General features: G+C 40.1%; 1 protein-coding gene across 5 annotated transcripts in view; it reads left to right on the forward strand.

Annotated features, from left to right (window-relative positions):
- ADAMTSL3 (ADAMTS like 3) overlaps nucleotides 1–17,644 on the forward strand; it is a 387,010-nt gene that overhangs the window by 280,987 nt on the left and 88,379 nt on the right. For all 5 annotated transcript variants that reach the window (XM_069558966.1, XM_069558965.1, XM_069558968.1 and 2 more), the window contains exons 19-20: nucleotides 18–197; nucleotides 16,309–16,462. In XM_069558966.1, coding sequence (XP_069415067.1) covers nucleotides 18–197; nucleotides 16,309–16,462 — 334 coding nt within the window. The remainder of the gene's footprint in view (nucleotides 1–17; nucleotides 198–16,308; nucleotides 16,463–17,644) is intronic.

Here is a 17,644-nt window from a genome sequence, read left to right on the forward strand (position 1 = left end):
TCCTTGTGTCCTCCCAGTGTTCCAGGACCTGCGGAGGGGGAACGCAGAATCGCAGGGTCACCTGTCGGCAGCTCTTAACGGATGGCAGCTTCTTGAATCTCTCCGAGGAACTGTGCCAAGGACCCAAGGCCTCATCCCGTAAGTCCTGTGCCAGGACAGACTGTCCTCCACACTGGACTGTGGGAGACTGGTCCAAGGTAAGGGCCATCCCAACTTTACAGCCCCTTCTTTTCTGCTCCTCCTCCCTTTCAGCCTTTTAGTATGTCCTCCCTCAGATGAGAGCTGGGGCTCCTTTGATGTGAGTGGAATGTCCAGGACGCAGAATTTCAGGACACATTTACTCTCCGGGTTGTGTGAGTGCCCTGCTCCAGACCCACCCATAATGATTCATTTTCAGTGTTTACTCAATATTACTTAATCTGTACTCATCATATTTCTCCTACACCAAATCCCATGACTTCTGTCTTTTGAGAGAACCAAAGTCATTGTATCCCAGGATTAACTCAAAATCAGTTTCATTCTTCTCTGCCTTATGTCTCCTTATATAGAATTTTATTAAACCCTGTCATTTCAACTTTCTGAAAATGTTTCATGCCTTTATTTCCTCTGTATTCCGTTGATGCCACTGCTGAATTGACTGTTTATCCTCTCTAGCTCACATTAATTGCAATAAGCAGAATTCCAAACTAACATTTTAGTGCATATTTAGGACTTAATAGTGGAGAAGGCAATGGCACCCCACTCCAGTACTCTTGCCTGGAAAATCCCATGGACAGAGGAGCCTGGTAGGCTGCAGTCCATGGGGTCGCTAAGAGTCAGGCACAACAGCGCGACTTCACTTTTGCTTTTCACTTTCATGCATTGGAGAAGGAAATGGCAACCCACTCCAGTGTTCTTGCCTGGAGAATCCCAGGGATGGGGGAGCCTGGTGGGCTGCCGTCTATGGGGTCGCACAGAGTAGGACACGACTGAAGCAACTTAGCAGCAGCAGTAACGGGAGGACTTAATATAGTCTAGTAGCAATACCCATTTTTCAAGAGGGAGAAATTAAACCCAAATAGCTAAAATAGGCTGTAAAGTAGGAATAGAATCCTTGCCTTTTGGCTTTATTGCAAGGGTTCTCTTTTATGTATTACACTGCCCACCTTATTCCTTGCCTCTGTACCATCTTCCCCCTCTCCAAACTATCTTAACGCCTCATAGTATTCCCACCACTCCGTCTATCAAGTCAACTCCTAAAGGTCTTGTTGCCTGAAAAATCAACTTTCAATTCCTTGTGGGGCTTTCCTTGAACGGATGGGACTCACATCCCAGCCCCCTTTCTTGTTATTCCAGATCTTCCAGTCTTGCTTATTCTTTTTAAAATTTTTATTGGAGTATAGTTGCTTTACAATGTTGTGTTGATTTCTGCTACACCGCGATGTGAATTAGCCATACGTGTACACATATCCCCTCCGTTTTTTTGGTTTTCCTTCCCATGTAGGTCACCACGGAGCACTGAGTAGAGTTCCCTATGCTATGCAGTAAGTTATCATTAGTTGTCTGTTTTATACATAATAGTGTGTATATGCCAACCCCAAACTCACAGGGATCTCTTTGGAAGCTGGAATCTTGGAAGAGATGATGATCTCAAGTCCCACACAGACCTAAAGAATCAGAATCTGCATTTGAATGAGACTCCCCAGGTGCTGTCATGCACAGTACCCTTTGGGAAGCATTTCCTCACCTACCCCTTCTCCTTGGGAGAGTTCTTGAACCCTTCAGTGTGTCCACAGTAGGGATTGTTCTGGGCAGTAATGTCTTTGGGCATATGCTGCCCTAACCCAAGAGGAAGAGGCAGAAAAAAGGAAAGACGAGGTATGAGCAGTGGTGGCATGGAAAGCAGGTCCCTGTATCTGGATGTGCCCTCCTCATCTCTTCTTTTCTCCAAGAAAGCAGAGGCCTTCACAGTTGCATCTTGTTTATTGGAACAAACTCTTCCCACAGGCCTTTTAGAAAGGAGAGACAGGGGGTGACACCCTCACTGTCCTCTACTGTTCCTTCTCTCTGTGAATGATGGAATTTGCAGTCGCTGGTTGTCTTTCACCAAATGAACATCCATCACTCTATTGACTTAGACTTGCTTTGTGTCTTTGCTCTTATTGATACCCTCAAACCCCAGGCCCAGCTCTGAGCTTCCCTCCTCTTTGAAGTCTTCTAGTCTCTAAAATCATACAGCATTTCTCAGCTCTAACTCATAATGACCCAGCTTTTTTTTTTTAATTGCATTTTATTGGGAAGCTACTTCCTGAGCACCCATATGGTGTTCTCATCTGGGTGATAGTGGCCTTGCAGTCAGTGGCCATGAGATCGCTGACAGGTCCTTGGGCCCTGCAGACCTCTGAGCAGATAAACATTCTTCCTCAACTGTCTTTGCAAAGACAGGAGACATGTTAAAGTGTGTTGGAGTCGTGATCTGTAGAAAAAGTCAGGCTAGCTAACAAGACAGGAAATATCATTCACTGGGAGGGATTTTGTTGGGAGAAAGAAAAGGAGACAAAGGAGGTTATCCACGTGAGCTGGGTTGGACCAGAGGCAGATCAGTTTCCTAGGCGGCCATCATGAGGCAAGAGCAACCTTGTGCACACTCCAAGAGGTCAGCCCAAGCCCAATCAAGACATCTGCCTGCACCCAGCCAAGGCCACATCTCCAGGAAACCTGTGTCTGGAGGAGGAGCAGGTGTGCCCATGTCACAGCTGGGCAGAGCTGGTGTTCAGACTTGGGTCCAGTCAGGCACATGTGTTGCCCTGCAGTTTGTATTTTCCTGTATGGTTCAGCTTTTCTGTTGATATTTAATATTTTCTCTCATCTCTGAGTTACCTTGTTTCAGCAGAGATCCTGATGCCAAATTGCCACCCTCCCTAAAGCTTTCTGCCAGACTCATCCCTCTGCCATGGGATGGCTCACTCCGGGCAGCCATCCAGTTCATGGTTCTGGATGTGTCCCTTCCCCGCTGGAACCAGCCACTACCCCTGGTCCCAGAAAGACCAAAAAGCCACGCCAGAATTTCCATTTTTCATCACGCCAAGCCTCTCAGGCTGCAGCTGTAATTCACTCACTGTGTTCATGGCATGTTTGGGCTTTGTTCATTCATTGTATCATTCCTTTTCCCTGATTTCCTTAGATCTGAACCAAGTTTTATGTGGAAAGGAGCCTCAACTCTTATGCTGCTTTTGTAGCTATAAGAAAGGAACATTGACTCTTCTATGGGGCAGTCATTCCACAAGTTGTCTTGTGGCCCCTCCCGCTGCCTGAAATCCAGTAGCCTTTCCTCAGTCTTTGTTCTCTGTGCTTCGATGGAGCATTTGGCCATTTCATCCACTTTCATCATTCTCCTTCAGGATATTCCTTGGTGTTTTTAATTTTTATTTACCTGACTGCATGTTTTGTATTGGTGTGTCTTCTTCCAAATCTTCAAAAAGCTCAATGTTTGACCCTTTGATTTTTATCACTACATTTACCCTCCAGAGATGACTCTGTGATGTGACTTCTTCTCTGACTTCTATAGGTGATTTTCTGTTTCTGGGCACAGTTTCTGATTTTCTCTTTGATACCTTATCCTTAGCTCTTCAAGTAGGATAGATCCTCAAGCAAAGGGACACCCTCATCCCATCCAGCTTCCCCACCTACTTCCTGTCTCTGTCCATGTAGCACTATCTTTTCAACACCTGTGATCATCTCTCAGTTCACCTCCTGTGTTCAACTACCTATACCTGCCAACTCTTTCAATTCTTGAAATCTGTCTATATGATAAATAAAAAGGAAGTGGTCTCTATACATGAAACATTTTACAAAGTACAGCTCAAGATATGCCCAGGATACATGAATTTCCAAACATGGCTTTCCAGTTTTCAATAGATGTTTTCTTTATGACTTATGAAAGGAGTACTCCAACACGTGTTAGAGCCAGTTCATACTGGCTTTTAAGAACTAACTGTGATCTCATCCTACCGTGTAGTCAGTGATATTCCAATAACAGTTTGACATCAGCCATGATGGGAGTATTTACACCACAGAAATTGGCAAATGTTATAAGCAAGGCCCTTTTCTCCATGAACCCTGTTGTAAAATATGTACTAGCACACAATTGCATGAAAGTGTTATCCAGACACACACACACACACACACACACACACACACACACACGTGTACTATCTTATCAATAAGACAGTTTCAGCTTACTGATAAGCAGGTATGTAGGATGGAAATGCCCTTATTTGTGGACTTAAAGGCACTTGTAGAAGCTTCTTCTGACTTGAATATGCCTGTTGCCACAGCCCTGCATCCTCACAGTCATTTACTGAGCACTGCTATGATTGATTGTGGGCTTCCCTGATAGCTCAGTTGGTAAAGAGTCAGACACGACTGAGCAACTTTCATGATTGAATGCCCCAGGTACCAGGAATCTGAGACAACCAAGAATATAGGCTTCAAAGACAGATGGATGAAAAAGATATGTAAGACGAATAAAGATGTCCCATCTACCGAACTATGTGAAAATCTAAGTCTCCCTGGGTCCCAGGAAAGTGTTGTAGAAGATGTAGATTAAGAGTTGGATGTTAAATGATGAGTGCCAGATGTGTGGAAATGAGACAGCAGGGTGTCCTAGGCAGAGACAAGAGTATATACACAGGTATAGGCTGTGAGCTTATCAATCTTATGTGGCTTAAGATAGAATGCATTAAAGAAATGGGGGAAGGTGAGAGATGAAGGAGAGGTGGCAGCCAGATTGTGAAGGACTTTGGATTTATCCCTAACAGTCACTGAGGGCATTGTAGGAGGTGTCTGAATGGAGAAATAAAAGGCAGAGTTTTTAGACAATAGTTCTGAACAATGTGTTAGAAGAAGAAGGAACCTAGAGTTTGAAGGACCATGTCTGATGAAAATGGAAATAAAAAGAATGAGAGATAATGAGCAGTTGGGATCAATAAACATGGGTGGTTTTGAGTGAGATTTAGCAGAACTAACTGGCAAATTTGCTAATTGAATTGATAAAAATGAGCAAAAAAAAAAAAAAAAGAGGAGTGTCCTAGATTCCTATCTTGAGTAATTAATGGACAAAGATGATACTAACAATTAGAGAAGGAAATACATGCTTGGAAGTTGACTTGAAAGCGACAGAAAATGAGTTGATTTTTTAAATGGGTGTAATTTGAAGATCTATAAAGGTATCAATAAAGAATTGTAGCTCATGCAAGATCTACAGTAAAGCTATAGTTTTGGGAATCATCAGCATTTAAAGGTAACTGAAAATGGAAAAATGAATGCCTTGGTATCAAAGAATATATTGTTAATAGCAGTTCCTTTAAAAGTGCTTAGAAGGCTTCCAGTGAAGAAAAATCATGATAGCAGCATCAGTTCAGTTTGGTTCAGTTCAGTCGCTCAGTCGTGTCCGACTCTTTGAGACCCCATGAATCGCAGCACGCCAGGCCTCCCTGTCCATCACCAACTCCCGGAGTTCACTCAGACTCATGGCCATTGAGTCAGTGATGCCATCCAGCCATCTCATCCTCTGTCGTCCCCTTCTTCTCCTGCCCCCAATCCCTCCCAGCATCAGAGTCTTTTCCAATGAGTCAACTCTTTGCATGAGGTGGCCAAAGTACTGGAGTTTCAGCTTTAGCATCATTCCTTCCAAAGAAATCCCAGGGCTGATCTCCTTCAGAATAGACTGGTTGGATCTCCTTGCAGTCCAAGGGACTCTCAAGAGTCTTCTCCAACACCACAGTTCAAAAGCATCAATTCTTCGGAGCTCAGCCTTCTTCACAGTCCAACTCTCACATCCATACATGACCACAGGAAAAACCATAGCCTTGACTAGATGGACCTTAGGTGGCAAAGTAATATCTCTGCTTTTGAATATACTATCTAGGTTGGTCATAACTTTTCTTCCAAGGAGTAAGCGTCTTTTAATTTCATGGCTGCAGTCACCATCTGCAGTGATTTTGGAGCCCCCCAAAATAAAGTCTGACACTGTTTCCACTGTTTCCCCATCTATTTCCCATGAAGTGATGGGACCAGATGCCATGATCTTCGTTTTCTGAATGTTGAGCTTTAAGCCAACTTTTTCACTTTCCAGTTTCACTTTCATCAAGAGACTTTTTAGTTTCTCTTCACTTTCTGCTGTAAGAGTGGTATTATCTGCATATCTGAGGTTATTGATATTTCTCCTGGCAATCTTGATTCCAGCTTGTGTTTCTTCTAGTCCAGCATTTCTCATGATGTACTCTGCATAGAAGTTAAATAAGCAGGGTGACAATATACAGCCTTGACGTACTCCTTTTCCTATTTGGAACCAGTCTGTTGTTCCATGTCCAGTTCTAACTGCTGCTTCCTGACCTGCATACAGATTTCTCAAGAGGTAGGTCAGGTGGTCTGGTATTCCCATCTCTCTCAGAATTTCCCACAGTTTATTGTGATCCACACAGTCAAAGGCTTTGGCATAGTCAATAAAGCAGAAAAAGATGTTTTCCTGGAACTCTCTTGCTTTTTCCATGATCCAGCAGATGTTGGCAATTTGATCTCTATTTCCTCTTCCTTTATAAAACCAGCTTGAACATCAGGAAGTTCGCGGTTCACATATTGCTGAAGCCTGGCTTGGAGAATTTTGAGAAGTACTTTACTAGCATGTGAGATGAGTGCAACTGTGCAGTAGTTTGAGCATTCTTTGGCATTGCCTTTCTTTGGGATTGGAATTAAAATTGACCTTTTCCAGTCCTGTGGCCACTGCTGAGTTTTCCAAATTTGATGGCATGTTGAGTACAGCACTTTCACAGCATCATCTTTCAGGATTTGAAACAGCTCAATTGGAATTCCATCACCTCCACTAGCTTTGTTCATAGGGATACTTCCTAAGGCCACTTGACTTCACATTCCAGGATGTCTGGCTCTAGGTGAGTGATCACACCATCATGATTATCTGGGTCATGAAGATCCTTTTTGTACAGTTCTTCTGTGTATTCTTGCCACCTCTTCTTAATATCTTCTGCTTCTGTTAGGTCCATACCATTTCTGTCCTTTATCGAGCCCATCTTTGCATGAAATGTTCCCTTGGTATCTCTAATTTTCTTGAAGAGATCTCTAGTCTTTCCCATTCTGTTGTTTTCCTCTATTTCTTTGCACTGATTGCTGAAGAAGCCTTTCTTATCTCTTCCTGCTATTCTCTGGAACTCTGCATTCAGATGCTTATATCTTTCTTTTTCTCCTTTGCTTTTCACCTCTCTTCTTTTCACAGCTATTTGTAAGGCCTCCCCAGACAGCCATTTTGCTTTTTTGCATTTCTGAAAATGGGGATGGTCTTGATCCCTGTCTCCTGTACAATGTCACGAACCTCATTCCATAGTTCATCAAGCACTCTGTCTATCAGATCTAGGCCCTTAAATCTATTTCTCACTTCCACTGTATAATCATAAGGGATTTGATTTAGGTCATACCTGAATGGTCTAGTAGTTTTCCCTACTTTCTTCAATTTGAGTCTGAATTTGGCAATAAGGAGTTCATGATCTGAGCCACAGTCAGCTCCCAGTCTTGTTTTTGTTGACTGTATAGAGCTTCTCCATCTTTGGCTGCAAAGAATATAATCAGTCTGATTTCGGTGTTGACCATCTGGTGATGTCTATGTGTAGAGTCTTCTCTTTTGTTGTTGGAAGAGGGTGTTTGCTATGACCAGTGCATTTTCTTGGCAAAACTCGATTAGTCTTTTCCCTGCTTCATTCTGCATTCCAAGGCCAAATTTTCCTGTTACTCCAGGTGTTTCTTGACTTCCTACTTTTGCATTCCAGTCCCCTATAATGAAAAGGACATCTTTTTTGGGTGTTAGTTCTAAAAGGTCTTGTAGGTCTTCATAAAACCGTTCAACTTCAGCTTCTTCAGCATTACAGGTTGGGGCATAGACTTGGATAACTGTGATATTGAATGGTTTGCCTTGGAGATGAAAAGAAATCATTCTGTCGTTTTTGAGATTGCATCCAAGTACTGCATTTCAGACTCTTTTGTTGACCAAGATGGGTACTCCATTTCTTCCGAGGGATTCCTGCCCACAGTAGTAGATAGCAGCATAGTTGTTTAATATTCCAAAATTGCTGAAAGAAAGAAAAAGATAAAAGATAGTAACTCTAATGGAAGTGATATAAGGAGTGGAGTGGGGCGGGGCACGGCAAACCATATGTAATAGCAAGTATAGCAGTTGGAGTTGTTTTTTTTTTTTTTTTAATAGAGAAGAAACAAGAAAAATACCCATGGAACAGAGAAATATCACCATAATAAAGTAGTCCTATTCCAGAATAGAAGACCCTTTAACATGTCAATCTCAGATAATCAGTGAAACTAAGAGAAGACTCAAGGCTCCTGTGTATGGTTTAGAGCAAGAAAAATTATGCAAACTCATTCAGGGCCTTAAGATTGGAGAGCACTGGAGGAATTTGCATCCTTAAGACTGTAGAAATGTGCAAGAAAACCTGCCAGAATGTTAAGCCAAGCTGAAAAGGAACAAAGGGGTAAAGGAAAGATGTTCAGTTCCTTCAGCTCCTTGGGAGTAAAAGAGTCTAGAAGAGCCAATTTCAAAACTGTGGCCAAACCCTTGAATACTTCATTTCAGCACCAGAGGAGGGAGTCCTTTACAGTGAAATAACTCCCTTGAACACCCCCTTACACTATTTCAAAAGTACAGAGAAAAATCTGTTTCATTTAAACAAGACCAACTGCAAACCCCATAGAAGGATACCCCAAGAAAAAAGTATCAATAACGTAGCAACATAATGAAAATTTGACTTTGAGGTGGATGAAAATACAACTTACTATTATAAAATCAGCTAAAAGAAGCTAAGACATCTATAGAAACAAATAAAAAGTAGAAAAATTCTGAAGTGAGCTGAATAAATAACAGGGGGCTGTGAAAAATTATCTGACAAGGTTCAGGAAAGAATTAGAAAACTAAGGGGGGAAAAGTCAGAAACATAGACTAAACTAGAAGGAACACAAGAATGACCAGACGCAGAAAGTGTAATAAGAGAAACAAAAGAAAGGAGAGAATTGAAAATAACTGAAGAAAAACAAAAAGGATTTAAGCAAAAATGATGGCTGTAAAAAACAGAGAAAGAAAATCATGTATCTATTATTAGAGTCCTGAGAAAAGAAACCAAAACAACAGAACAAAACTATAAACAGAAAATTCAAATCACTATATTGAAAGAGCATACCACATACATGGAAAAATCAACCCAGAATGGCCCATATCAAGACATACTCTACTAAAACCACTGGACTTTAAAGGTAAAGAATAATGTGTAAGTGTATCTCAACAAAAGGACAAAGTCACTTATTAGGGAAAGGAAATCAGGTTAGCATCACACTTCTCAACAATGCCACATCACAGTAGAAAACAGTGGAGCAATATATTTAGAAAAAGAAAATGTGAGCCAAGGATTTTATATCCTGCCCAACAGACCTTCTAATTTGAAGGTCACAGACAAATAGTTACAAAGTTGCATGTGCTCTTCCAGAGGAATCTACCATATTTCTTTTGAATGATCACAATGCTTTGGCATAAAGTTGCTGTTTTGTAACTTATAATTAATGTCACTGATTCTGTCATCTCCACTCTCTCCGCTGTGGACTTGTGCAAGTGGCATGCTAACCTTGAACTTAGCGGACACAAGATCATGTAAGATCTCTATTCAGAAAAGGGGTTTGCAGCTGATCCTCCCATTCATAGTGGGGATAAAAAGTCAAATATTGATCATTAGAAATGGCTTGTGAATGGTGACTGGCAATTATTTAACTACTGTTTTTATATTATTGGAAAACTCCTAGATGATGATTTGACTTGTTTTAAAAAAAAATACAGCAAATCCCCTACATACAAACCTTCAAGTTGCAAACTTTTAAAGATGAGAATGTGTATTTGCATGTCTAATCATGTAAGTTAGTTCAGGGTCTGATGTACATTGTCGCATACATGCCTCCTCTACAACTGGTTGTGCTTGTGTGTAGAGTCCTGTACAGCCCTGTGTAGAATACAGTTGTGCAGTGTCTTTATTTCAAGCCCAGGATGTCTGGAAGCAAGCATAAAAAGCAGCAGTGATGTAGGTGGTACTACTGAACTTTTTCAAGGTACTGTACTGTAAGATTAAAAATGTTTATTTTTTTAATGTATTATTTGTGTGAAAAGTATTATAAACCAATTGCTATTGCAGACAGTACTATATAGCTGATTGTGTTAGCTGGGTACCTACGGTAACCTTGTTGGACTTAGGAACAAATTGGACTTACGAATGCGCTGTTGGAACCGAACCCTTTCCTATGTAAGGAATTTAATGTACATCATAAGTTGCTAAATGGTAATTTTTATCTTGTTCAAAAGCTTACAAAAAGCTTCCCTTGGCACTGAAAACATATTAATAATTAGGGCTTTCTGTTGAAGAGAACAATAAAAGCACTTAAAAAATTCCATTCCCCTTTTTTGAAACCCAACAAAAAAACCCACAAAGATAATGAAAGAGAGAGAACACTCTGTCTTCAATGAACAATGAAACAGCCACAAGCCCAAACTATAAATTATGAAACACACCTGCCAAAGACCATAAAATCTAAACCAAAATGAAAGAGAGAAGGCTGAGGGCTGACAAATATTTCTTCAGGCACGAGCAGGAGGTAGATTTCCCAAGGAGTAAATGTGAGAGTCCTAAAAGGCCTTCTCAGCAGTTCTTGATTATAGACACTAGATGGGGGACCATGTGCCACCCCTGAAAATACCATGAATGTCCCTCCAGAGCTGTAGGGCAGATGGAGCTGCAGGAGAGAACATGTGTGGAGGCCCTGTAGCCCAGGAAGGCTGCAGAGATGGAGTGGCATGAAGGATGCTTGCTGGGTGATTATAGTTACTTAAGAGACTGTTCCCTGAGTCACCCTAGCCCTTCAAATGCCAAAGTTTGAAGAGAGATGTGGGAAGAGGAAATAAAAATTTGATGACAGACTGTGGAAGACAAGAAACTGATGGAAATGCCCAAGCTCATCCCCTGACCCATGTTATTCGCATTGGTGAATGGCCAGCTACATTCAAAGCTCCAGCGTAAAAACTAAGCATCAAAACTTAAAGAGGGGAAGTGAAGGATCAGAAAGAAGTCAGGGCATGGGGAAAGGAACAGGGAGCAAGAGTCACATGAACAACAGCATCACAATGATATTAGCCAGAGAAAAGTGTCAAAAAACAGTCTCTGTACTCCCAAGGAAATTATAGTCATGATATCTTGGCCTGGGGCAGGGGATGGGGGGATGGGGGTGGGAAGTGGAGGGAGTGGAGGGAAGAATGGCTCTAAAATGAGGTTTGAGGAAGGTGGGAGGGGGGTTCATGTTTGGGAACGCATGTACACCTGTGGTGGATTCATGTCAATGTATGGCAAAACCAATACAGTACTGTAAAGTAAAATAAAGTTAAAAATAAATAAATAAATAAAATAAAAAGCAAGAAGGATCCTAAAAAAAAAAAAAGAAAGAAAGTAAGAAAAAATAAAATAAAATGAGGTTTGAGTTCAAAAAGAGGTTATAAGTCAACAGAAGGAGATGAAAAGACAACTTGGAATAGTCAGGGGGAAAAAACTGAAAAGAAAAATTTTATATAGCAGACATAAAAGTTATTTTACAAGCACCAAAAAGTAATAACTGAAAACAGAGAGCTATGATATATAAGCTGGAATGACTCATATAAGATGATATGGAAAAGAGTTAAGATGTAAAATTGGTTTTTAGAGGCAGTGATGGATATGGAAGTCAGAGGAGATTAAACGTGAGTGTAATGGGTATTTGTGAAAAGAACAAGTGGGACAAAAAATATTCAGAGATAATAAGGATTAAACATGAGTGTAATAGGTATTTGTGAGAAGAGCAAAACAAGTGGAACAAAAAATATTCAGAGATAATAAGGAGAATTAGCTTCCTCTAATAAAAGCTTTAACCTTCAAATTGGACTGGCATACTACATGCCAAGAAATATTACCCACTAAGACACAGCCAGAAAATAAGGTGCTGAACTTCATGGGTTAAAAAAACCAAGAGCAAAAGGCCTCTGAGCATAAAAGTCAAACAAACAACAAAAATCTCCTGCCTGGCCTCACACATCTTCACAGTAGCCTTAGATGCCAGCAGACAATGAAACTTGCTACAGTTCAAAAGGGAAGGAAAGGGACTTCCGTGGCCATTCAATGGTTAAGACTCTGTGCTTCCAATGCAGAGGACACTGGTTCAATCCTTGGTCAGGGAACTAAGGTCCCTGCATGCTGTGTGGCCAAAAGATTAAATAAATAATTTTTTTTAAAAAAAGCAACTATGACCCAAGTATTTTCCTTTTCATTTTGTTTTTCTCCATGTGGAAAGGCAACAGAGAGGCAGTCAAATCATCCATGCATAAATCTGTCTTACGGTATGGGATCAAGACTTTCAGGGCCAAGAAGACACACCAAGATGACTCCCAGTAAAAAATCCAGAAAGACACAGATCCTGGTGAAAAAAGACAGAAGATGCATCATAAATTCATTTAAGGGTAGAATTAAGGCTAGCATCGGCATCTCAGAACAGAACATAAATATCAAAATCTTGACATTAGCTAAACAGTTTAACAAAATCAAAGAGGACACTAATAGATGGAGAAATATACCATGGTCATGGATTTGAAGAATCAATATAGTGAAAATGAGTATACTACCCAAAGCAATCTACAGATTCAATGCAATCCCTATCAAGCTACCAATGGTATTTTTCACAGAGCTAGAACAAATAATTTCACAATTTGTATGGAAATACAAAAAACCTCAAATAGCCAAAGCAATCTTAAGAAAGAAGAATGGAACTGGAGGAATCAACCTGCCTGACTTCAGGCTCCACTACAAAGCCACAGTCATCAAGACAGTATGGTACTGGCACAAAGACAGACATATAGATCAATGGAACAAAATAGAAAGCCCAGAGATAAATCCACACACCTATGGACACCTTATCTTCGACAAAGGAGTCAAGAATATACAATGGATTAAAGACAATCTCTTTAACAAGTGATGCTGGGAAAACTGGTCAACCACTTGTAAAAGAATGAAACTAGATCACTTTCTAACACCATACACAAAAATAAAGTCAAAATGGATTAAAGATCTAAATGTAAGACCAGAAACTATAAAACTCCTAGAGGAGAATATAGGCAAAACACTCTCCGACATAAATCACAGCAGGATCCTCTATGATCCACCTCCCAGAATACTGGAAATAAAAGCAAAAATAAACAAATGGGATCTAATTAAAATTAAAAGCTTCTGCACAACAAAGGAAACTATAAGCAAGGTGAAAAGGCAGCCTTCAGAACTGGAGAAAATAATAGCAACTGAAGCAACTGACAAACAACTAATCTCAAAAGTATACAAGCAACTTATGCAGCTCAAGTCCAGAAAAATTAATGACCCAGTCAAAAAATGGGCCAAAGAACTAAATAGACATTTCTCCAAAGAAGACATACAGATGGCTAACAAACACATGAAAAGATGCTCAACATCACTCATTATCAGAAAAATGCAAATGAAAACCACAATGAGGTACCATTTCACACCAGTCAGAATGGCACCGATCCAAAAGTCTACAAGCAATAAATGCTGGAGAGGGTTTGGAGGAAAGAGAGTCCTCTTACACTGTTGGTGGGAATGCAAACTAGTACAGCCACTATGGAGGACAGTGTGGACATTCCTTAAAAAACTGGGAATAGCCTTATGACCCAGCAATCCCACTGCTGGGCATACACACTGAGGAAACCAGAATTGAAAGAGACACGTGTACCCCAATGTTCATCGCAGCACTGTTTATAATAGCCAGGACATGGAAGCAACCTAGATGTCCATCAGTAGATGAATGAATAAGAAAGCTGTGGTACATATACACAATGGAGTATTACTCAGCCATTAAAAAGAATACATTTGAGTCAGTTCTAATGAGGTGGATGAAACTGGAGCCGATTATACAGAGTGAAGCAAGCCAGAAAGAAAAACACCAATACAGTATACTAACACATATATATGGAATTTAGAAACATGGTAATGATAACCCTCTATGTGAGACAGCAAAAGAGACACAGATGTATAGAACGGACTTTTAGACTCTGTGGGAGAGGGAGAGGATGGGATGATTTGGGAGAATGACATTGAAACATGTATACTATCAGGTAAGAAACGAATCGCCAGTCCATGTTCAATACAGGATACAGGATGCTTGGGGCTGGTGCACAGGGATGATCCAGAGAGATAATATAGGGTCGGAGGTGGGAGGGGGGTTCAGGATTGGGAACTCATGTACCCCCGTGGCTGATTCATGTCAATGTATGGCAAAACCAATACAGTATTGTAAAGCAAAATAAAGTGAAAAAAAAAATCAAATGTTTGGAGAGAAGAGATATGGAAATGTGAATGTGCCTGCCCCTCTTCTTATCAGTGAGTCAATAGATACTCTCGGATGTCAGAATATATCAGTAACAATATCAGGCTGATCAGAAAGTTCATTTGGGCCAACCCAATAACCACCTGTATCTCTTATTGGTTTCTTTCATCTTCCTTAACTGCAGAGAGTTCTTTTAGGAATTAGTTACTTGAACTCTTTTCATCTTATTTCATTTTTTCCTAATATGCCTAATAAAACCATAGTAAAATGTTAAATTAAAATTACATGTACATATGTAATTATGATTATCAGCTATCATTTTTATACACACGATGATTATCACATATCAATGTTATTTTATGTATAGCAGCTTGGGTGCTTTTTAAAAGACCTTTCCTTTTATGTTTTTCTAGTTTTTCAATTCTTGATCATGGGTATATGCCATTTTTAATGTTAAAGTTTTTATTGAACTATAATTGGCATTTCCATTTCAGGTGTGCAACATGGAAATTCATTGTTTGTATCCATTACAAAAGGATCACCACAATAAGTCTAGTCCCCATACAAAATTGATACCACGTATCTGTATTATATCATTTTTAAAAAGCAAAGTCATCTTACTATATAAATAAATAGATAACAAACAAATGAGACATCAACTACAAGGCCCCAGAATCCTATGGCAATTAATTACTAAAAATTAGTTACTATCTCAGAAAGAAGAAAGGAAGTAATCGAAATGTCCATCAACAGATGAATGGATAAACAAAATGTGGTATATACATATATCATTGCACCATAAGAAAGGAATGAAATTCTAATACTTGCTACGACATGGATGAGCCTCAAAGAATTATGCCAAGTGATAGAAGCCAGACATAAAAGGCCATGTAGTGTATGGTGGTTTCCACCTTTCGGCTATTGTAAATGATGCTTACTGTGAACATTGGTATACAAACATCTGAGTTTCCACTTTCAATTTTTTGGGGATATTTTTCGAGAAGTGGAATTACTGGATCATATGTTAATTCTTTGTGTAACTTTTTGAGGACCCGACAAACTTTTCCATAGAGGCTGTACCATTTTATATTTGCATCAGCAGTGCATCAACATTCCAGTGTATCCACATCTATTTTTTTTAATAATAGCCATCTTAATGGGTTTGAAATGGGAAATGGTATCTCATTGGGCTTTTAGTATTTATTTAAAACATACATGTTATCCTGTCTCTGAAATTTTTTTGCTTCATATTATGACAAAACTATGTCAGTTATAAACATTCATTTAAAATATTCAGTCACAAGGTTAAAAACCTTGTAACTATGTGAGATTCTGGCTGTTAACTTATTGCAGTAATCATTTTGCAGTATATATGTATATAAATCATTATGTTGTATACCTTAAACTATACAATGTTATATATCAATTATATCTCAGTAAAATTGGAAAAAACAGTGGGCCTCATACCTTACAAAACAGCTGAGGCACAAGCCCAAGAATACTGGAGTGGGTAGCCTATCCCTTCTCTAGCGGATCTTCCCGACCCAGAAATTGAACTGGCATCTCCTGCATTGCAGGTGGATTCTTTACCAACCGAGCTATCAGGGAATCCCACCTTGCAAATAGATTTTTTAAAAAAAGAAAGAAGAAAGGAAAGGAAGGAGGGAAAAGAGAAAAGGCAGAGGAGAGGGCAGGGGAATGGTGGGGAGAGAGAAAGTCTCCATATTCTGAAAGATGTTCAGGCCTGGGAACTGCCTACTTATTGGCGCACCTGTACATCCTGTTTCACTGTGGGAGACGTGGCTATTGCTGGGGACGTGTCTGCTCTCGCTCCGCTTGACTCTATCACCACCGTTCTCATTACAGTGTTCTGTCAGTTGTGGTGTTGGAACCCAGCGGAGACAGCAGACGTGCCAGAAGCTGACGGCCAAAGGCCGTCGGGTCCCCCTCAGTGACACTCTGTGCCGGCATCTTTCTGGACCCCCTCTGGTGAGATCTTGCCAGATGCCTTTGTGCAAGAGTAAGTATGGAAAGTCCACACTTTGTGGAATCTGCTCATTCTATTCTCCTCCTCCAGTGGCTTCATTTTCCATAGAGCAACTCATTTCTAATCTGTAGGTACAGCAAATCAAGCAGAACTCAGCATTGTTATCAGTGGCAAATGGTATAATATTGATGATCAAGTTACAACTCTAAGAAAAGTCAGCTTGAAGAAATGTCCACCCTCTTAACAAATGCACCCCTAGGCTTCCTCACTAGGGTTTACACTTCCTTGTGTTCGCTTCATCATGATTTCCCCCACTTACAACTCAGTAGTGTTCCTAGTAGAAGTTAAGCTGAAATACTTTCCTTTTTTTAACTTTTTATTTTGTATTGGTGTATAGCTGATTAATTAACAATGTTGTGATAGTTTCAGGTGGACAGTAAAGGGACTCAGCCATACATACATATACATGTATCCATTCTCCCCCAAACTCCCTTCCCATCCAGGATGCCACATAACATTGAGCAGAGTTCCCTGTGCTACACAGTAGGACATTGTTGGTTATCCACTTTAAATATAGCAGTGTGTTCCTGTCTATCCCAAACTCCCTAACTACTCCATCCTTCCCCCTGGCAACCATAAGTTAAGTGAAGTACTTTCTGATTCACTTCACTAATGATATGTGGGGATTCATCCTATTCAAAGTAGATGAGCTAAGTATTTTTAAATATTGAAGTATCTCTTCTTTTGGATAGTCTAATAATCTAAAACCAGCAAGGATGAAAATGTGAAATAGCTTTGGTTTTAAAGGTGACAGTTTAGATACTTCTTCAGTTTATTATAAATAATAAGCAGAGTATAAAAAGTTAATATTATGGTTTCATTATATCCAAAAGCTAAAATGCATGTAGCAGTCATCTCTATCTTCAGTGTACATGAATTAGTATAGGTACATGCATATGCATGTTTCCTGTAGGAGGGTGATAAAAAATGAGCGGAGGGCTGCCCCCATGGTAGCTGAAAATAGGGCAGCAGTGTGGTCATGAGAAATGGGGTAGGGCAGCAGTCCTCAACCTTTTTGGCAACAAGGACCAGTCTTTGGAAGATAGTTTTTCCACAGCCGATGAGGAATGATGGTTTGGGGGTGATTTAAGCCCATTACATCTGTTGAGCACTTTAGTTCTATTATTACTACCTTGTAATGTATAATGAAACAAT

Source organism: Ovis canadensis, chromosome 18 (assembly GCF_042477335.2).
Source record: "Ovis canadensis isolate MfBH-ARS-UI-01 breed Bighorn chromosome 18, ARS-UI_OviCan_v2, whole genome shotgun sequence".
Taxonomy (NCBI): Eukaryota; Metazoa; Chordata; class Mammalia; order Artiodactyla; family Bovidae; genus Ovis; species Ovis canadensis.